Genomic DNA, 22,568 nt, shown 5'->3' on the forward strand with positions numbered 1-22,568 from the left:
AAGATAAGTCTCCATATTTCAGAGTAGTAGAACATGGTCATTTTTACTATGCCACAGTTGTTTCATTATTTTTAGATTCCTATAATCAAAAAATGAGACCTTTGGGAATTCCCTGGCTGTCCAGTCATCAGGACTTCATGCTCTCACTGCTAAGGGCCAAGGTTTGATCCCTGGTTGGAGAACTAAGATCCCACAAGCCACATGGCATGGCAGTTTTGTTTTTTTTTTCTTTTTTGATAGCCTTTTATTTAGATTACCAGGAGGCTGTTGGCTAAAGTTGAAGAATTTCTTAGCTGTTGCTGTCAGAGGGGATTCCGTGAGAAGAAAGGGCCTGGTTTGAAAAACAAAGTATTTTCATAGAAAGCACTTAATAAAGGAAATATGTCACATAGCAATTGAAGGGCTAGAAATGTTAGAAACACAGGGTTAACCATTTTAGCAGGCAGCTACTGTGTCCTAGGACAGCTCTCCAGACCCAAATACTCAAGAGGAGAGGCCCTAAAGAGTCAGTGCTCAGACCTGCATGGAGCAGTCACTGTCCAGGTGCTGGTGATATTTGTGAGGGAGCAGGATGGGCTGGTTCTGCACATGCTAATGGAACCTGGACTCCGGAGTCAGATCCCACTGTTGAGGTGATGCTGCAGGATTAGCAGAAACTAGATGTCTGTTTGCTCTGTGATTCCCTCTAGTGTTCCCTACTGGTTGGATCTAACAAGCCAGCTGGCCAAAAGTGAAAGTGAAAATCACTGAGTCATGTCACTTCTCTAGGTCAGAGTATTGGAGAGGGTAGCCTTTCCCTTCTCCAGGGAATTTTCCTTTCCCAACCCAGGGATTGAACCTAGGTCTCCTGGATTGCAGGCCAATACTTTACCAGCTGAGCCACAAGGGAAGCCCAGGAATACTGGAGTGGGTAGCCTATCCCTTCTCCAGGGGATATTCCCAAACCTGGAATTGAACCGAGGTCTTCTGCATTGCAGGTGGATTCTTTACCAAATAAGCTATCAGGAGCAAAGTGTTTCTGAAATGTGATTTGCAAAGAGCCAGCCTCTGCATCACAAAAGAGTATAGAAAGAAAGTTATGTCAGTACTGAGAGACTGTAGATAAACAACTAGCAAGACTCTTACATAGTAGATCTGGACTCAGCACACAGAGCAGGCTCTAAGCTTTGGGGTTTGGATATCTGTCTAGTATCTTTTGTGCAACTTTGATTTGTTCTTTCTCCCTCAGAAATTTAGTATTTCCTTCCTTAGCTTTGTTTTCCTCCTCCCTCCCTCCCTTTTTTCTCTTTTTTTCTACTTCTCTCTCTTTTTCTTTTCCCTCTGTTGCTGAATTTCAATAAATCTTAGGATGTGGATTTATAAAATGACAAGGAAAATCATTCCTCGAGGAGAAATCTTTGGGTGCAAATAAGCCCTAAGGAATTCAAATTGTTTTCAAGCTAATTCCCAGCCTGTGGAAACAAGCTGATCTTACTCATATTACAGATGCTAACTACTGTCACAAAATCCTGCAGTATAAAGTGTTGCTGATTAGAGATAAAGTAAATAGATAAAGAGAGCTTGCACAGTGCTTTGGAGGCAGCAGAGTTAACTTTTATTTCAATGGTTTACACTAAACAGGTCAGTATATACTCAATTCAGTTCAGTTCAGTAGTTCAATTGTGTCCAACTCTTTGCCACCCCATAAACCGCAGCACACCAGGCCTCCCTGTCCATCACCAACTCCCAGAGTTTACCCAAACTCATGTCCATTGAATTGGTGATGCCATCTAACTATCTCATCCTCTGTCATCCCCTTTTCCTGCCTTTAATCTTTCCCAACAGTATATACTAAACAGGTAATAATCAGTAATAAATGGTCAGTAATACTCAAACTTCCTTATGTCCAGGAATAATGGAGCTGTCTCTTTTGACTTCTTGAGCAGTTCCTGGAATATCACCTCCTCCCTACTCCCCATGCATTGTCAGGTGGGATCACCAGTGGGGATACTGAGTAGATACCAGACTGTCAGCACCAAAGCCATGCCTGTGGCCTCACTCCTCCGAGCTGGTCATACTTAGGAGTGAGCTCTGGAGAGGCAAACGACAAAAGTGGGGCATCTGCAACCAAAAGGATGCTCTAGGATCCAAGCAGTGTGTCTGGTCACCTGAACTAAAACATCTCAGTATTTTGTGAGGGAACTGGTGACATTCCAAGATTTTAGGACAGTGACTTTGAAATGCCAACAACTTTGTTTAGCATCAAGCATCCTTAGTCCTTTGTTTTTGTTCTTGAATGCTGATTGGAAAAGTAACCTTTTATTTCTACTCTTTACCTGTCACTTTGTTATTCTCACTTCTCAGACTGTATTTTGCAGACTGCTCCCCAAAGGCATACTTCTTTCACAAGGAATGAATGATGCTGTGAAATTTCCCCTTTGAAACCTTTAGTGAAGCTTTAGTTAGAGACAGCAACAGAAAGATGACTTGATCTCTGGTGCGAATAAAGTCTTTTCTTCTAAATGTAGCCTGGAGATGTATTTTTGGGTTTTGGTATTACAGCATTCATGGAAGGAGCTTCCTGTTACCACCTAATTCTTATACATGCTGGCACCTTGGAATGTAGCCTCTCTAGTAGCTCAGATGGTAAAGAATCTGCCTGCAAAGCAAGAGACCTGGGTTGATCCCTGGGTCAAGAAGATCCTCTAGAGAAGGGAATGGTAACCCACTCCAGTGTTCTTGCCTGGAAAATCCCATGGACAGAAGAGCCTGGCAGACTACAGTCCATGGGGTCACAAGGAGTTGGACACAACTGAGCAACTAGTACTTTCACTTTGGAATGTATGATTGGTTAAGGAAACAGTGAAAAAGGACAGCATTTGGCAGACCTGTCAGTTGCTTAGTTCTACATCTTTATCTATCAGTACTTGACCCATAGTTGTAAAAATCTAGTTCACAAGTACCTCCTTAATCAATCACCTTTGTTGCTGTTATCAAAATATGTCCATTTGTTTAATGTTTTACTTACCAGTCAGTTCAGTTCACTTCAGTTGCTCAGTTGTGTCTGACTCTTTGTGACCCCATGGACTGCAGCACGCCAGGCCTCCCTGTCTATCACCAACTCCAGGAGTTTACTCAAACTCATGTCCATTGAGTCGGTGATGTAACCTCAGATTTTTCCCTCTTTGTCAATATGTTCAACAAGTCCTTAACCTAGTTTTACAAAACAGTTTACAGCCCGGCCCTCCCCCACCTTTCTAGTTTTGTCCCTCTCTGCTCCCCTCCTTCCTTTACAGCTAAAACCACACTGATGGTCTTTCAGGTCTCCAAATGCAGTCTTTTACAGTGTGTCCCTTCTCAACTGTTGGTGGCTTAGACTAATGTCCCTGCAGTGGAAATGGTGAGATGGCTGGATTTGGGATAGTCTGTGAAGTGGAGCCAAGTCATGGACTGAACGTGGGATCTGAGGGAAGAGAAGGGAAATACAAGGGTTCTCTTTGAAGCCTGTGATGATGACCTTGTTTTCCATAGTGACCTTGCCCTTCACTGTGGAGCTGACCTTCCTGCTTCTGTTTTGGGAGACCTTCAGTTTAAGGCTCTCTGGTCAAGGTCATCAGCAGTGTCACAAGGAGATCCCAGTAGGAGATGTAAATCTGGCCACTTGTTTACATTTTGGTCTCATCTGGTTGCAGCTGATGACTCCCCTGATAGGAATAGCAACAAGAGACATGCATCCTCTAGCTTCAGGGCTGGAGAATCATCCTCTGTTCTACACCCACCCCAGGTGTAAACCTTGTATTATTTTCTAGAGCTTTGGATTACCAGTCGACTTTCAGTCAGCAAAAACATCATAAGCATTGTTCTTTCTCAAAACTTTGACTTTCAAGGCACCTGTTTTTCTTGATTGATTTAGAAATACAGGAATATGGGGGATGGATAAATTAGGAATTTGGGATTAATAGATACACACTACTATATATAAACAACAGGACCTACTCTATAGCATAAGTAACTATTTTCAATATCTTGTAATAACCTATAATAGACAAAAGATCTGAAAAAATATATATAATCTGTTTCTCTATATATTTATATAAGTACAACTTAATCACTTTGCTGTATACTTGAAACGTTATAAATCAGCTATACTTCAGTTTTAAAAAAAAGTAAAAAAAAATATAGGCATATCTTGTTTTACTGCACTTCACAGATACCGACTTTTTTTTTTTTTACACATTGTATGTTTGTTACAACCCTAAGTCAAGTGTCTATTGGTGCCATTTTTTAAAAACAACATTTTCTCACCCCAAGTCTCTGTGTCACATTTTGCTAATTCTCACAATATTTCAAAGTTTTTCACTATCATTACTATTTTATGGTGATCTGTGACCAGTGAACTTTAATGTTACTACTATAACTTACTGAAGGCTCAGATGATGTTTAGCATTGTTTAGCAGTAAAATATTTTTAAATTAAGGTCTGAACATTGTTTTTTTTTTTTTTTTTAGTCACAATGCTATTACACACTTGATAGGCTACAGTGTGGTATAAACTTAACTTCTTTATGCTCTGGGAAACCAGGAAATTTATGTGACTCGTTATTGTGTTATTCACTTCATTGTGGTGTTCTGAAACTGAACCTGCAATATTTCCGAGTTTACTTTCCAAAATGCAAGTGATTATCTGTTCCAAAAGTTTTGAGGACATAAGTTAATGAGCTGTAAAGCCCAATGCTTGAGGGCAGGGAGCCAGCCTTGGGGAGTTACTGGGTAAGTGATAGATGCTGATGAAGGGCATAATCAATAGTGTTGTCCCTAGAGTCGTATATTGCCAAGTGCTTTTGTTGTTGTGCAGTCACTCAGTTGTGTCTGACTGCCAGCCCATGGACTGTAGCACTCCAGGCTTCCCTGTCCTTCACTGTCTCCCACAGTTTGCTCAAACTCATGTACATCGAGTCGGTGATGCCATCTAACCATCTCATCCTCTGTCGTCCCCTTCTCCTGTTGCCCTCAATCTTTTCCAGCATCAGGGTCTTTTCTAATGAGTCAGCTTTTTGCATCAGGTGGCCAAGCATTGGAGTTTCAGCTTCAGCATCAGTCCTTCCAACGAATATTCAGGGTTGATTTCCTTTAGGATTGACTGGTTGGATATCCTTGTTGTCCAAGGGACTCTCAAGAGTCTTCTCCAGCACCACAGTTTGAAAGCATCAATTTTTGTGCACTCAGTCTTCTTTTTGGTCAAACTCTGACATCTGTACATGACTACTGGAAAAACCATAGATTTGACTATACAGACCTTTGTCGGCAAAGTGATATCTCTGCTTTTGAACACACTGTCTAGATTTGTCATAACTTTTCTTCCAAGGAGCAAGCGTCTTTTAATTTCATGGCTGCAGTTACCATCTGCAGTGACTTTGGAGCCCCAGAAAATAAAATCTGTCATTTTTTCCATTGTTTCCCCATCTATTTGCTATGAAGTGATGGAACCAGATGCCATGATCTTAGTTTTTTGAATGTTGAGTTTTAAGCCAGTTTTTTCACTTTCTTCTTTTACTTTCACCAAGAGGTTCTTTGGTTCCTCTTTGTGTTCTGCAATTAGGGTGGTATCATCTGCATATCTGAGATTATTGATATTTCTCCCAACAATCTTGATTCTAGCTTGAGCTTCCTCCAGCCCAGCATTTCACATGATGTACTCTGCCTATTGGTTAAATAAGCAGGGTGATAATATACAACCTTGAGGTACTCCTTTCCCAATTTGGAACCAGTTTGTTGTTCCATGTCCAGTTCTGACTGTTGCTTCTTGACCTGCATACAGGTTTCTCAGGAGGCAGGTAAGGTATTCTCATTTCTTTAAGAATTTTCCACAGGCGATTGATGGCTGGAAATCCAGTGGCAGCCCACTCCAGTACTCTTGCCTGGAAAATCCCATCGGCGGGGGAGCCTGGTGGGCTGCAGTCCATGGGGTCGCGAAGAGAAAAAAAAAAAAAGAATTTTCCACAGTTTGTTGTGATCCACACAGTCAAAAGCTTTAGTGTAGTCATTGAAGCAGAAGTAGATGTTTTTCTGGAATTCTCTTGCTTTTTCTATGATCTACTGGATATTAGCAATTTGATCTCTGGTTCCTCTGTCTTTTCTAAATCCAGCTTATACATCTGAAACTTCTTGGTTCATGTTCTGTTGAAGCCTGGCTTGGAGGATTTTGGGCATGACCTTGCTGGGATGTTAAATGAGTGCAATTGTGTGGTAGTTTGAACATTCTTTAGCATTGCCCTTATTTGAAATTGGAATGAAAACTGACCTTATCCAGTCTGGTGGACACTGCCAAGTTGAGACATGCAAATCAAAACTACAGTGAGATCTCGTACCAGTCAGAATGATGATCATCAAAAAATCTACAAATAAATGCTAGAGAGAGTGTAGAGAAAAGGGAGCTCTCCTACGTTGTGGGTAGAATGTAAGTTTGTGCACACACTATTGAAAAACTGGAGGCATTTTCCTGTTGGCCTAGTGGTAAAGAATCTGCTTTCCAATGTAGAGGACTTGGGTTCAATCCCTAGTTGGGGAACTAAAGTCCCACATGCTCCGGGTGACTAAGCCCACACGCTGCAACTACTGAGCTCGTGCATCACAATGAAGATCCCTCATGCCACAACTAAGACCCAGCACAACAACAAACAAACAAATGAAGAAAACTATGAAGGTTCCATAAGAAGCTAAAAACAGCCCCTGTGTGATCCAACAATTCCACTCCTGGGCATATACCCAGAGAAAAACATGGATACCTGCACCCCAGTGATCACTGAAACACTGTTTACAATACTCAAGACATGGAAGCAACCTAAATGTCAGTTGACATATGAATGGATAAAGAAGATGTGATACGTATATACAATGGAATATTGTGCTGTGCTGTGCTTCGTTGCTCAATTGTATCCGACTCTTTGTGACCTCATGGACTGTTGCCTGCCAGTCTCCTCTGTCCATGGGGATTTTCCAGGCAAGAATACAGCAGTGGATTTCCATGCCCTCCTTCAGGAGATTTTCCCAACCCAGAGATCAAACCCTGGTCTCCCGAATTGTAGCTAGATTCTTTACCATCTGGGCTACCAGAGAAGCCCACAATGGAATATTACTTAGATATAAAAAAGAATGAAATAATGCCATTTGCAGCAACATGGATGGACCAGGAGATGATCATATTAAACGAAGTAATTCAGACAGACAAAAACAAATATCGTGTGATATAGCTTACATGCAGAATTTAAAAAAAAAAAAATAAGAAAGTGATACAAATGAACTTATTTACAAAACAGAAACAAACTCACTAACATTGAGACCAGAGACCAAATTTATGGTTACCCAGGGGAGTTGTGCAGGGAGGGATAGATTGAGAGTTTGGGACTGGCATGCACATACTGCTCTATTTAAAATAGATGGCCAACAAGGACCTCCTGTATAGCATAGGAAACTCTGTTCAATGTTCTATGATGACTTGATTGGGAAAAATTTTGAAAAAGAATGGAAACATGTATATTGATTCACTTTGCTGTAAACCTGAAACTACCACAACATTGTTAATCAACTATATTCCAATGTAATAAAAAGTTAAAAGTAAATATACTCCCATATAAAGTAAAAATTAAAAAAAAGAAAATGAATCAAATTATTTTGCAATAGGTCCATTTAATTTTTATGTCTAAGACAGCTACCTAGATAAACACATCTTCATTGAGCTTATGTAACTGACTGACTTATCTCACTTAATGCATTTGTCCTTAACCAGTGGAGAGTGGCAAATGATTTGAGATTAGCATTCCTGGAGAGTTTCTCAGATCAAGGGATTGTTATCACACTAACTTAAATGTATGGTTCAGTTTAGTTCAACTTGGGTTACAGGAAGAATGGGGAAAGAGTGAGAGATTATAGGAACATTTTCTTATAGATATAAAATGTTAAAAAATAATTCAAAATTGTACCTATTTTTCTGTACATAAAATTTAGAGTTGCTTTATGTTTATGTGTTCTGAAATACCTAGAATCTTTGACAAAACTGGTAAGCATAGAGGCTACATTGGTAAAATTCTATTCCTGGCCTTTTTTCAGTCTATGTTCCAATGTAACTCTTGTAGCTCCTGACATAAGCATTGACCACACTGCACTCTGTTCCTGTCAGTGCCCCCTCCTCTCTGATTACCCCTTTTCTTTTTCTTCATTTCCAACATTTGACAATAAGTTTCAAGCCTTTATCTTCAACACTGGCTTGTTTGTCTTTCATTTTCCCTTTCACGCTCCCTCTTGCCCACAGCCATCAGGCATGTGGTCCTCCATGTCCACATCCCTTAATCCTGTCACCCCTGTATCCCACTGCCTCGGCGGCTTCCCTTGCCAGCTATATCCGTTCCCTCCTTGATCTTATCCTACAGTCTTGCCAAATTACACCATTGGGCAGTCACCCTGTCATACACTGAATTTAGTTTCCTTTGTTTTTAACTTTTAATCAGCATGTATTGTGTGCCTGATTCCTGTCATGTACAATGTCAGAGCCCTGAGATGCAAAGTGAACATGGAAACCATATAAACCTGCTCTGGAGGAGATCCCAAGCTAGCGACCAACCCTCTTGGTCCATTTGGTTGCCTGTGTCTGGAATGACCACTGTCTGCCGACCCACCTCCAATTCTGCATGTTCAAGGCTATTCATTCTTCAAGGCCCAGCTCTCTGCTCTCTGTCCTCCTTGAAGCTTGTCCTCCAAGCCTCTGGCCAGAAGTCATTTATTCTGTTACTCAACTCCTCCTTGTCATGCATTTTTTTTTTCTTGCATTATAGACACTTAAGGATTTTCTTCTCTCTCTCCTTTCAGTATAGGCTCCCTGATATATGTGTTTTCCTCTTCTAGAGCATCTGGCATAGTGCTATCAATGCAGTTAAATATGGTAAATGTTTGCTGAATAAATTTAGAAACTAATGAAAATTAACTTAAGTTTTCCTCAAATATGTTTTGACTGTGGGCCATTTCATATTTATTGTTCATGAAAGTTAAAACTAGTTTTCTTTTTTTTGTGAATATATCCCAGGCACACAGTAAATAATTTGTGCCTGAGTATAATAAAATTACAGTTGAAAAGTAGACAGGATAAATGTTTATGTTTACATGCATATTTTCTTAAATTATAAACAAAGTTAATATTAGGTATTATCCATATGGAAAGATATTTTAGACTACTGAATATTAAACTTCTCATGTCTCTTATTTTACTTATGGTAAATAATTTAACAGTGTCTTTTACTTGTAACTCACATGCAGAGGAAGTAATGAAAGTTCAGTCCTAGATTCAAATCCCAGTTCTGCCATCTGCTGATTCTACTGCTTTGGCCAAAGTATTTAACTGCACATCAGTCTTCATCTGTGTCTGGCAGTGAACTTCTTGATAGACTGTCTTGTTCATCTTTGAATCTCCCATTCCTAGAACAGTGCTTTGGTGATAGATAGTCAGTGCTTACAGGATGGATGAATGGATAGGGAAGATGGAAGGAAAAAAGGAAGGAATAAATGGAAGAGTAGATTGATGGAAATCATGAACCTTGTTTGTCTACTCTTGAGAGACATTCTTGAGAATTAACAATGATGATTATAAAGTATATGAAACAGTAAATCCTCAACTCACAGCTATTTTTATTTTCCATTCCAAATCCAAAGACTGCTATTTTAGTTATGGGATGCTTTCACGGATCTGATGGTTACTGTAGCCTTTGTTACACTCCATTTATATGGGAGGGCATCCCATCTCTCAAACCTTGTGAATCTGTCCACTTGAGGCTGTATTCATAATGCAGTTCACTTTAAGATACTGTACTTTGTTTAATGCCTATTAAAGATTAATGAAGTGTATTGTATTTGCATTTTTAAAGTGTTTAAAAAGTTAAATTTTAAGTTCTTATAAATTATCAAGCATTGCAACAAACTATCACACTTCTGTCATTCCCCCACCTAAAACTGAAAACTCCCCTTATAAAATATAATGAGTTAGTAATGTCAACAACAAAAAAAAAACTCACAATGTGAGAATTGTGAGTTGTTTCATATGGGGCAAAATGAGGACTGTGGCCCAGGAGACAGCATTTCAGATCGCTCTGAGAAACTACTCCAAAGAGTAGAGGGTCAGTGTTAGATGTGATTGTAAAGCGGGATATGTGCAGTCAAGTACACCTTTTGGCAGAGGCTTGTTGCTAATCATGAAGAACAGATATTGCTGTTAATGGTTTTAGTGCTTTTCTAGATATGAGGAGATGCAAGTATTGGGCTAGATATGAGAAGATACAAGAATCAGGCTCACAAAAATCTTCTCCTAAAAGTATCTAAGTATCTGAAGATGTATTCTGCCAATTTTTCCCAGGGCACAAAGTGTCTCATTCTGAGTCTCCACCCTGTACTCCTTTTAGGATGTGTTGAAGGTCAGTGGCTGAAGTGATTTGTGACCTAGTTCTCATAGAAGTGGAAGGCAAGTGCCAATTTTTAGTAGGCACTAATACTGAAATGGCTCAAAGTGTTTTGACCAAAATGATCTTTCTACCATTTATATTATTAATCCTATTGTTTTTTGAGAGCACTAATTTTTTTTTTTGGCTTTGAGTATTTTAGATATTAGCCAATTCTAATAACTACTCATCTCAGTGGCATTTATGTGTTTTAGACAATGTGAGAGAAATTGGAAATTTTACTATTCATTCAAATTTGAATAAAGTAGAAAGTTGGACAAGGACAAAATATTAATAATATTTTCATTAAAATATGTAAAGTCTTTATAGTCAGAGAACTCATTTTCACCAACTCTGAAGTGGTGATTTTTAAAGTTGTTGCTTTTGCAGAATGTAAAGTTGTTCATTGTATGAAGTAATGAATCTTTTGATCTCAGGCGACTCAGCCTGCAGCAGCTTGAAGAAGGATTTTGGTTCCCTGGACAGAGATTGAAGTCAGGCTGAGGCAGAGAAAGCTCTGAATCCCAGGCACCAGGCCTCAAGGGCCAGTAGCCAGTGACAAGGCCCTGGACTTCTGACTTTGTATAAATGAATTTACACAAGCAGATGGACAGTAGTGAAACAAAGTGCTCAGTAGGAGGGAAAATGATAACATGTAGATAGTCACATGGGCAGGCTCAGAAAAAGAGTGGTACACTTGTGATAGGTAAAATCACTTATATGGGGCATTTTTTCTGGGTTTCCTTTGGACAATCATCTTGTTTTATCTGACTCGGAGTCTGTACTTGGTTTATCTCAAGGTCCTCCCATGTGTGTGCATACATCCCTTAGGCAAGATGGATCCTAGAGAAGAGGCTTATGGGTAGGTTGACATCACCTACAGTGGGGTGGTGACCCCTCCCTTTTTGACCCTCAAGGAACATTTCTGCACATGTGTAGGTAGGAAGGTCTTCTTAACCTTGAGAATGAGAAAATGTGGCCTGTTTATCTTTTATCTGGGCAGAGCTCAGCTTCTCCTCCCTCCTGCTATTGTCTTCTTCTTGGAGTATCTGTCCAGAGAGGACAAACTCCAGCTGGGCAGCCTGGGGCCCATCTGTCTGCTGCCCCAATTTCGTACTTATTTACTTAGTCTTTGGCATGAGATAGACCTGTGTTTTAAAATTGTGTTTGTTTTTTTTTTTTCTTCTTCAATGTCAAGGGGAGTAGTTATATATTCTATGTTTAAGTAAAATTGCACATTGAGGGCATCTAAATTGGCATGCCAAATTATAGGACATTTTAATAATTAGGTGGATGTGACAGATTCAATTATTCTTCAGCTCTTTTGAGAAAGATGCCTTTAGCAGTGATGCACAGTAGTTAAAAAAAGGTTAGTGGGAAAATGGCCTTTATGAGACTTAATGAACAATTCCCACTAAATGACATAGGATGGATTAAGTACAATACCTAGATGTGAAACACAACCTGTGCCTTGCTTAGAGTTTCAGGGTATTTTCTTAAGATACATTTACTCTAGTAGTGGTAGTGGTAGTAGTCACTCAGTCATGCCTGATTCTTTGCAACCACATGGACTGTAGCTCGCCAGGTTCCTCTGTCCATGGGATTTCTCCAGGCAAGAATACTGGAGTGGGTAGGTATTCTCTTCTCTGGGGGATCTTCACAACCCAGGAATGGAACCTGGGTCTCCTACGTTGGAAGCATTTTCTTTACTGTCTAAGCTACCAGGAAACCACTTCACATCAAAACTGTTTTCCTGGGTACATCATTTAGGCCAATTGTTTCAGACTCTTCCTTCCCTCTGAAACTATTAAGCAAAGCCACCAACAGGTAGAAAGGCAGAGTTAAGAGCCCCCTCCTCTCCCTTTCAGCATCCAATTAGTGGACATATTAATGAGCAATAAAGTGGCTGAAAAGTAGGCAGTTGGAAAAAGGAAAGAAGCAAGGAAAGATAATTTGTGACAAAAGAGATTTAGAGCCTCAGCAATCCAGACTGGGCTTCCCTGTGTGCTATGCCAGGCTGTGATCACTGGAATTTGGAGCCCAATTTCTTTCTTGCTTCTTTAGTCTTATCCAAAGAGAAAACTGGATTTCTACAGATTTATTCTATGCAAAGCAGCTCTGCTAAAGCTGCTTAAGTAGGAGCTCTTTTTGCCAGCCTTTCACTCTCAGAATAATAAACTACAACCACAGCCAAATTCAAGAAGCATCTTAACCTCTCTGACAAGAGATTTAGTGCTCTTTTCAGTTCAGTTCAGTCCGACTCTTTGCGATACCATGGACTGCAGCACGCAGGCCTCCCTGTCCATCACCAATTCCCGGAGTTTACTCAAACTCTTGTCCATTGGGTCAGTGATGCCATCCAACCATCCCATCCTCTGTCATCCCCTTCTAATTCCACTTTCAATCTTTCCCAGCATCAGGGTCTTTTCAAATGAGTCAGTTCTTCGCATCAGATAGCCAAAGTTCAGCTTCAGCATCAGTCCTTCCAATGAATATTCAGGGCTTATTTCCTTTAGGTTGGACTGGTTGGAGCTCCTTGCAGTCCCAAGGGACTCTCAAAAGTCTCCTCCAACACCACAGTTCAAAAGCATCGATTCTTCGGCGCTCAGCTTTCTTTATAGTCCAACTCTCACATCCATATATGACTACTGGGAAAACAGTATCTTTGACTAGATGGACCTTTGTTGCAAAGTAATGTCTCTGCTTTTAAATATGCTGTCAAGATTGGCCCATAACTTTTATTCCAAGGAGCAAGTGTCTTTTAATTTCATGGCTGCAGTCACCATCTGCAGTGATTTTGGAGCCCCCCAAAATTAAGTCTGTCACAGTTTCCATTGTTTCCCCATCTATTTGCCATGAAGTGATGGGACCTGATGCTATGATCTTAGTTTTATGAATGTTGGGTTTTAAGCCAACTTTTTCACTCTTTTCATTCACTTTCATCAAGAAGCTCTTTAGGTCTTCACTTACTGCCATAAGGGTGGTGTCATCTGCATATCTGAGGTTATTGATATTTCTCCCAGCAATCTTGACAACAGCTTGTGTTCATCCATCCCAGCATTTCTCGTGATGTATACTGCATATAAGTTAAATAAGCAGAGGCCTCTCGCCTTCTGAGATGATCCACACTCTGTCCCTTGAGTGTGTTTCTGCTATAGCCACTCTTGCCTTTTGAGATGGCCTGCAGTCTGTCTATAGAATCTGTATGTGTGTGTTCAGTCGCTCAGTCATGTCCAACTCTTTGTGACCCCAAGGACTGTGGCCTGCCAGGCTCCTCTGTCCATGGGATTGTCCAGGCAAGAATACTGGATTGGGTTGCAATTTCCTTCTCCAGGGAAACAAAACATAGTAATAGCTAAATCAGTGAATTCTTTGAAAATGAGGACTCAATAAAATTTAGCTGAAATAGAAGAATCTGTCATGAAAACACTGTAAGAAGGTAGTTTTCCTAAGATTTTGTGATTCTTGCTACAGTAAGGTGAAGAAGAAATCTGTGGACCAATATTCTAGAACATATTCTTAAGGCTTCCATACCATATAAGTACTGAGAGTGAAGTTTTTGACTAATAACTGTTTTATTGGAACACATTCTTATCAAGTATACAACAGAGATACAATAGAATCTTTATCTCTCTAAATAAATACACTTCTTCACTATCACTTTGTCTCTCACTGAATTCTTTCTGAGCTGAGACATAAAGCACCTGAACTTCAGTACGTCCAGACACCAGGTGAGTGATTCTAATTAAAAAAGACCGTGAGTTCAAGTCCGAATCGGAGGTTGCACAGTTTCATTAGGATTTTGCCTGGTAAAACAAGGTAATCAAACCATTTACACACCACAAGGCCTACCACCTAAATAGATTCTCTCCATTTTTCTCCTCCTGCCTCTTTCTAAAATATTGTCTGAGTTACAGTATGTTACTTGGATACATTGCATGCTGCTAATGGGTTTCTTTCTGCTGATTAACAGGTTTTGGATTCAGGGACAGTGAAAGAATACAGTCCACCACATGATTTGCTGCAAAACAGTAAGAGCCTATTTTACAAGATGGTGCAACAACTGGGTGAGGCTGAGGCCACTGCCCTCACTGAAAGAGCCAAACAGGTGAGTCTGCTGCAGGGAGTTGTAATTGAAGTTTGTCTCCAGGGTTCACACTCTTCACCTGATCTCCAACAGGCATCTGGTAACAAGCACTCTGTGCCCTTTTCAATCAGAAGCCTCTGGAGACTAAGCGTCATGACTGAGTCTTAATAATACTTTGCAGGCTGAAGGCAGGTCTCCTGAGAATCTGCAGCAGTGCTGGGGGTGGGGTCAGAATGTGTGCAGTCATGTGTGCATGAGAGATTTTGTATTGCAGAGTACAGGTGGTTGAACTCTGGCTTTAGATTCTTACAGAGCATAGAACACTGCAGATCCTTTACATTTCATTCTGACAGGTGCTCAGTACATTTTTTTCAAATTTAATTTTATTTTTAATTGGATGATAATTGCTTTACAATATTGTGTTGATTTCTGCTGTATATCAACATGAATCAGCCATGGTATGCATATGTCCCCTCTCTCTTGAGTCTCCCTCCCACCACATTCCATCCTGCTAAGTTGCCACAGAGCAGAGGTTTTGAGCTCCCTGCATGATACTGCAAATTTCCACTGGCTATGTCTGCATCTCCATTGCTGCTCTGCAGATAGGTTTATCAATACCATCTTTCTAGAGTCCATATATATGCACTAATATATATTTGTTTTTCTCTTTCTGACTTACTTCACTCTGTTTAATATGTTCTTGGTTCATCTACCTCATTAGAACTGAGTCAAATGCATTCCTTTTTATGGCTGAGTAATACTCACACATCATGAGAGTACATCATGAGAAACACTGGGCTGGAAGAAGCACAAGCTGGAATCAAGATTGCCAGGAGAAATATCAAGAACCTCAGATATACAGATGACACCACCCTTATGGCAGAAAGTGAAGAGGAACTCAAAAGCCTCTTGATGAAAGTGAAAGTGGAGAGTGAAAAAGTTGGCTTACAGCTCAACATTCAGAAAACTAAGATCATGGCATCTGGTCCTATCACTTCATGGCAAATAGATGGGGAAACAGTGTCACACTTTATTTTTTGGGGCTCCAAAATCACTGAAGATGGTGATTGCAGCCATGAAATTAAAAGACACTTACTCCTTGAAAGGAAAGTTATGACCAACCTAGACAGCATATTAAAAGCAGAGACATTACTTTGTCAACAAAGTTCCATCTAGTCAAGTCTATGGTTTTTCCAGTAGTCATGTATGGATGTGAGAGTTGGACTGTGAAGAAAGCTGAGTGCTGAAGAATTGATGCTTTTGAACTGTGGTGTTGGAGAAGACTCTTGAGAGTCCCTTGGACTGCAAGGAGATCCAACCAGTCCATCCTAAAGGAGATCAGTCCTGGGTGTTCATTGGAAGGACTGATGTTGAAGTTGAAACTCCAATACTTTGGCCACCTCATGCAAAGAGTTGACTCCTTGGAAAAGACCCTGATGCTGGGAGGGATTGAGGGCAGGAGGTGAAGCGGATGACAGAGGATGAGATGGCTGGATGGCATCACCGACTCGACGGACATGAGTTTGGGTAAACTCCTGGAGTTGGTGATGGACAGGGAGGCCTGGCGTGCTGTGGTTCATGGGGTTGCAAAGAGTCAGACACAACTGAGCGACTGAACTGAACTGAATATTGTGTGTATGTACCACAACCCCTGTATTCATTCATCTGTTGATGGACATCTAGGTTGCTTTCATGTCCTAGCTATTGTAAATAGTGCTGCAGAGAACATTGTGGTACATGTGTCTTTTTCAATGATGAAACCGTACCTCAGGGTGTATACCCAGTAGTGGGATTGTTGGGTCATATGGTAGTTTATTCCTAGTTTTTGAGGAATCTCCATACTGTTCTCCATAGTGGCCATATCAGTTTACATTCCCACCAAGAGTGCAAGAGAGTTCCCTTTGGTTCACACCCTCCCCAGCATTTGTTTGTAGATTTTTTGATGCTGGCCATTCTGAACAGTGTGGTGTGATACCTGACTGTACTTTTGATTTGCATTTCTCTAATAATGAGAGATGTTAAGCATCTCTTCATATGTTTATTAGCAATTTGTATGTCTTCTTTAGAAAAGTCTCTGTTTAGGTTTTCTGCCCAATTTTTGATTGGGTAGTTTATTTTTTTGTTATTGAGCTGAATGAGCTGCTTATATATTTTGGAGGATAATCCTTTGTTAGTTGTTTCATTTGTTATTATTTTCTCCCATTCTGAGGGTTGTCTTTTCACCTTGCTTATAGTTTTCTTCACAGTGCAAAAGCTTTTAAGTAGGTGCCATTTGTTTACTTTTGCTTTTATTTCCATTACTCGAAGAGGCAGGTCATAGAGGATCTTGTCAAAGAGTGTTCTGCCTATGTTTTTCTCTAAGAGTTTTTATAGTTTCTGGTCCTACATTTAGGTCTTTAATCCAATTTGAGTTTCTTTTTAATGTATGGTGTTAGGGATTGTTCTAATTTCATTCTTTTATATGTAGATGTCCAGTTTTCCCAGCACCACTTATTGAAGAAACTGTTTTTCTCCATTGTATGTTCTTGCCTCCTTTGTTAAAGATAAAGTGCCCACAGGTGCCTGGGTTTATCTCTGGGCTTTCCATACTCTTCCATTGGTCTGCATGTCTGTTTTTGTGCCAGTACTCTGCTGTCTGATGACTTTAGCTTTATAGACTGAAGTCAGGAAGGTTGATCCCTCCAGTTCCATTCTTCTTTCTCAAGATTGTTTTGGCTCTCAGTACATTTTGGATGTAAGTGCCATCAAGGAACAGCTAGTTGACAAGTCTAGACAGCATATGGAAAAGCAGAGACATCATTTTGCCCACAAAAGTCCATATAGTCAAAGTGATAGCTTTTCCAATTGTCATGTATGGATGTGAGAGTTAGTCTATAAAGAAGGCTGAGCCCTAAAGAATTAATGCTTTTGAATTGTGGTGCTGGAGAAGACTTTAGAGAGCTCCTTGGCCTGCAAAGAGATTAAACCAGTCAATCCTAAAGGAGGTCAATCCTGAATATTCATTGGAAAGACTGATGTTGAAGCTGAAGCTCCAATAATTTGACCACCTGATGTGAAATCCAACTCTTTGGAAAAGACTGATGCTGGGAAAGATTGAATGCAAAAGGAGAAGAGAGGCAGATTACATGATGATTAGATAGCATCACCGACACAATGGATTGAGCAAACTCCAGGAGATAGTGGAGGACAGAGAAGCCTGGCATGCTATAGTCCATGTGGATCACAAAGAGTCAGACATAACCTAGCAACTGAACAACAACAACACACAAATGTAGCTTACCAATAAATATTGTTAAATTAGTTGCAAGATTGTTAGGCCAGGAGTCAACAAGCTTTCTAATTCTATGACCTATTCCTCTTTTTCTACATGAATATTACACTTGATTTGAAATACTTACTGAAAGAACAGATTTCTAATTCTGTGTCTGCTACAAACTAGCATAACATTAATTATGTGTATAGAGCCACTATATATATGACTTCTGTGGGCAAAGTGATGTCTCTGCTTTTCCGTATGCTGTCTAGGTTTGTCATATCTTTCCTTCCAAGGAGCAAGCATCTTTTAATTTCCTGGGTGTAGTCATTGTCCAGTGATTTTGGAGCCTAAGAAAATAAAGTCTGTCACTGCTTCCACTTTTACTCTTTCTATTTGCAATGAAGTGATGGTACAGGATGCCATGATCTTAGTGTTTTAATGATGAGTGGCAATGTATATGGTTATGTATATAGGGCCACCTTCCTCTTAAGGGACTTCCTTTTCTATTAAACACGGGTGTTGAAGCCAATATTTTATGTTATCTGGACCCATCTAGAATTCAGTAATCTATTTCTTACTACTCAATGTTTGATTATATGTAATGAAAACATATTTTTAAATTGAGGATTTTGACACATAGTTGGGGATATATCCCTCTGATGTGAAATGCCTAAGGTCAAAAGAACAAAAGGGTTTGTGGGATTTCTGGCTGTTTTGTGACTAGGTTTACAGGGACTCACAAATGCTTGTCATATCTTAGGAGGGAAGCTCTAAATGGGAGACACTATAGTGGATGAAAGTGCTCTGTGAATTTCAGGCATAAAAAATATAGGGCTCCAAGTGCAGTTTCCCTACATTTGCATAAAATGTAAGTACTTCTGAAAAGCTCAGAACACAATCTTTGTTGTCCCCAATCTAGGCTTGAACAAGCCAAATTTGTCAACTCTTCCAACAGCTCTGTGATCATGGACAATTTCCTACCCTCTGAACAGTGGAAAGTACAGACCTTCTTCTAAGGAGAAAGAATAAGAAGAAACATTGACAGAGGGAACTTTGGCTATTTTCTATTTATTTTTATTTTTTTAGGCTGTCACCTCAGTTATCACATTTGTACAATGAGTTACTATCACCTCACCTTTGCTAGAAAGATTCTACGTGACCTGAATGTTACTCTTTGAGCACCTTTCTCACATCATATACAGTGCTTAGTGCTCTCACACACCTCATCTCTGAGAAAATGCTTTGTATACCTTTAGACACCATCCAGACTATAGAATTAAGGTATTGTGAATTCATGACTTATTCTGGTGACAACTTCCATCTTCCAGAAGATACAGGAAGCCTAAGGGGGTAACTGGAACTAATTCTTTTTGTTTGTTTTGGGGGTTGAATCTGAACTTTACTGGTGGGACACAAATTTAAAACCAGAGCAGCACATTTGAGGAACAAGTCACTGCATACAACATTAAAGAGTACAAATGCAATTGTAGAGGCATTTCACACACAGAAAGTAATAAAGCAAAGACTTAGCAAGCAGATGGTATCATCACAGGAAAGGAGATCTCTAGAGTGCTAATAGAGGTTTTGGTAGAGCAAACAGACCAACTCTCTAACTGGACATAATACTAAACAACAAAGACTTATGGAGAAAATGATATTAGTATCATGTAGGATTTTTCTTCACAAATTAGAAAACAGAGGTGACCTACACTTTTTCCCAGTAGGTCTTTCTAGATCCAATGAACAATATTCCACCCTTTCTCCCCTCCAACTCTCATATTTCATAGCTTTCCTTCCAAGGAGCAAGCATCTTTTAATTTCTTGACTGTAGTCATTGTCCACAGTGATTTTGGAACCCAAGAAAATCTGTCACTGCTTCCACTGTTACCCTGTCTATTTGCAATGAAGTGATGGGATAGGATGTGATTATCTTACTGTTTTTAATGTTGAGTGGCAAGCCAGCTTTTCACTCTCCTTTTTCACCCTCATCAAGAGGCTCTTTTAGCTTCTCTACACTTACTGCCATTAGAATGGTATCATCTGCCTATCTGAGGTTGTTGTTATTTCTCCCAGCATTCGTGATTCCAACTTGTGACTCACCCAACCTGGCATTTCACATGATCTACCCTGCATTCAAGTTAAATAAACAGAGCGACAATATACAGCCTTGATGTACTCCTTTCCCAGTTTTGACCCAGTCCATTTTTCCATGTCTGGTTCTAACTGTTTCTTCTGGACCTGCATACAGGTTTCTTAGGAGGCAGGTTAAGTGGACTGGTACTTCCATCTCTTAAAGAATTTTCTACAGTTTGTTGTGATCCACACAGTCAAAGGCTTTAGTGTAGTCAATGAAGCAGAAGTAGATGTTTTACTGGAACTCCCTTGCTTTCTCCATGATCCAACAAATGTTGGCAATTTGATCTCTGGTTCCTCTACCTGTTCTAAACCCATCTTGTATGTCTGTAAGTTCTTCGTTTATGTACTACAGAAGCCTAGCTTAAAGGATTTTGAACATAACCTTGCTAGCATGGGAAATGAGTGCAACTGTGCAGTAATTTGAACATTCTTTGGCATTGATCTTCTTTGGGATTAGAATGAAAATTGACCTTTCCCAGTCTTGTGGCAGCTGCTGGTTTCCAAATTTGCCCTATTGAGTGCATTACTTGAGCACAAGTATCTTTTAAGATTTTAAATAGCTCAGCTGGAATCCCATCACCTTCACTGGTTTTGATCATAGTAATGCTTCCTAAAACCCACCGACTTCACACTCCAGGATATCCAGTTCTAGGTGAGTGACCAAACCATTGTGATTATCTGTAATGTTAAGACCTTTCTTGTATAGTTCTTCTGTGTATTCTTGCCACTTAATCTCTTTTGCTTCTGTTAAGTCCTTGAGTTTTCTGTCCTTTATCATGCCCATCCTTGCATGAAATGTTTGCTTGATAGCTCCAATTTTCTTGAAAGAGATCTCTAGTCTTTCCCATTCTATTCTTTTCCTCCCTTTCTTTGCATTGTTCATTTAAGAAGATGTTCTTTTCTCTCCTTGTTATCCTGTGGAAACTCTGCATTCAGTTGTGTATATCTTTCCCTTTCTCCTTTGCCTTTTGCTTCTCTTCTTTCCTTGGCTATCTGTGAAGCCTCCTCAGACAACCACGTTGCCTTCTTGCATTTCTTTTTCTTTGGGATGGTTTTGGTCACTCCCTCCCATACACTGTTACAGACCTCTGTTCAAAGTTCTTCAGATGCTCTGTCTACCAGATCTTATCCTTTGAATCTATTCATCACCTCCACCATATAATTATAAGAGATTTGATTTAGGTAATAGCTGAGAAGAAATGCAAAAAAAGCAAAATGGCTGTCTGGGGAGGCCTTACAAATAGCTGTGAAAAGAAGAGAAGTGAAAAGCAAAGGAGAAAAGGAAAGATATACGCATCTGAATGCAGAGTTCCAAAGAATAGCAAGAAGAGATAAGAAAGCCTTCTTCAGCAATCAATGCAAAGAAATAGAGGAAAACAACAGAATGGGCAAGACTAGGGTCTCTTCAAGAAAATTAGAGATACCAAGGGAACATTTCATGCAAAGATGGGCTCGATAAAGGACAGAAATGGTATGGACCTAACAGAAGCAGAAGATATTAAGAAGAGGTGTCAAGAATACACAGAAGAACTGCATAAAAAGATCTTCATGACCCAGATAATCACGATGGGGTGATCACTGACCTAGAGCCAGACATCCTGGAATGTGAAGGCAAGTGGGCCTTAGAAAGCATCACTACGAATAAAGCTAGTGGAGGTGATGGAATTCCAGTTGAGCTACCCCAAATCCTGAAAGATGATGCTGTGAAAGTGCTGCACTCAATATGCCAGCAAATTTGGAAAAGTCAGCAGTGGCCACAGGACTGGAAAAGGTCAGTTTTCATTCCAACCCCAAAGAAAGGAAATGCCAAAGAATGCTCAAACTACTGCACAATTGCACTCATCTCACATGCTAGTAAAGTAATGCTCAAAATTCTCCAAGCCAGGCTTCAGCAATATGTGAACTGTGAACTTCTTGATGTTCAAGCTGATTTTAGAAAAGGCAGAGGAACCAGAGATCAAATTGCCAACATCTGCTGGATCATGGAAAAAGCAAGAGAGTTCCAGGAAAACATCTATTTCTGCTTTATTGACTATGCCAAAGCCTTTGACTGTGTGGATCACAATAAACCGTGGAAAATTCTGAAAGAGATGGAAATACCAGACCACCTGATCTGCCTCTTGAGAAATTTATATGCAGGTCAGAAAGCAACAGTTAGAACTGGACATGGAACAACAGACTGGTTCCAAATAGGAAAAGGAGTTATCAAGGCTGTATATTGTCACCCTCTTTATTTAACTTCTATGCAGAGTACATCATGAGAAACGCTGGACTGGAAGAAACACAAGCTGGAATCAAGATTGGCGGGAGAAATATCAATAACCTCAGATATGCAGATGACACCACCCTTATGGCAGAAAGTGAAGAGGAACTCAAAAGCCTCTTGATGAAAGTGAAAGTGGCGAGTGAAAAAGTTGGCTTAAAGCTCAACATTCAGAAAGTGAAGATCATGGCCTCCGGTCCCACCACTTCATGGGAAATAGATGGGGAAACAGTTGAAACAGTGTCAGACTTTATTTTGCTGTCCTCCAAAATCACTACAGATGGTGACTGCAGCCATGAAATTAAAAGAAGCTTACTCCTTTGAAGGAAAGTTAAGACCAACCTAGATAGCATATTCAAAAGCAGAGACA

General features: G+C 40.0%; 1 protein-coding gene across 2 annotated transcripts in view; it reads left to right on the top strand.

Annotated features, from left to right (window-relative positions):
• The window catches only part of LOC100847574 (ATP-binding cassette sub-family C member 4), a 227,330-nt gene that overhangs the window by 195,883 nt on the left and 8,879 nt on the right, over positions 1-22,568 (top strand). Inside the window, exons 27-28 of one of the 2 annotated variants that reach the window (XM_059884455.1) lie at positions 14,430-14,564; positions 15,265-18,176. In XM_059884455.1, the coding sequence (XP_059740438.1) occupies positions 14,430-14,564; positions 15,265-15,270 (141 nt within the window). In that variant the 3' untranslated portion in view covers positions 15,271-18,176. Of the gene's footprint in view, positions 1-14,429; positions 14,565-15,264; positions 18,177-22,568 lie in introns of those variants that run through there. The other variant, XM_024989092.2, reaches the window with a different exon arrangement.

The sequence above is a fragment of the Bos taurus genome, unplaced genomic scaffold (genome assembly GCF_002263795.3).
Source record: "Bos taurus isolate L1 Dominette 01449 registration number 42190680 breed Hereford unplaced genomic scaffold, ARS-UCD2.0 Leftover_ScbfJmS_2057, whole genome shotgun sequence".
Classification (NCBI taxonomy): Eukaryota; Metazoa; Chordata; class Mammalia; order Artiodactyla; family Bovidae; genus Bos; species Bos taurus.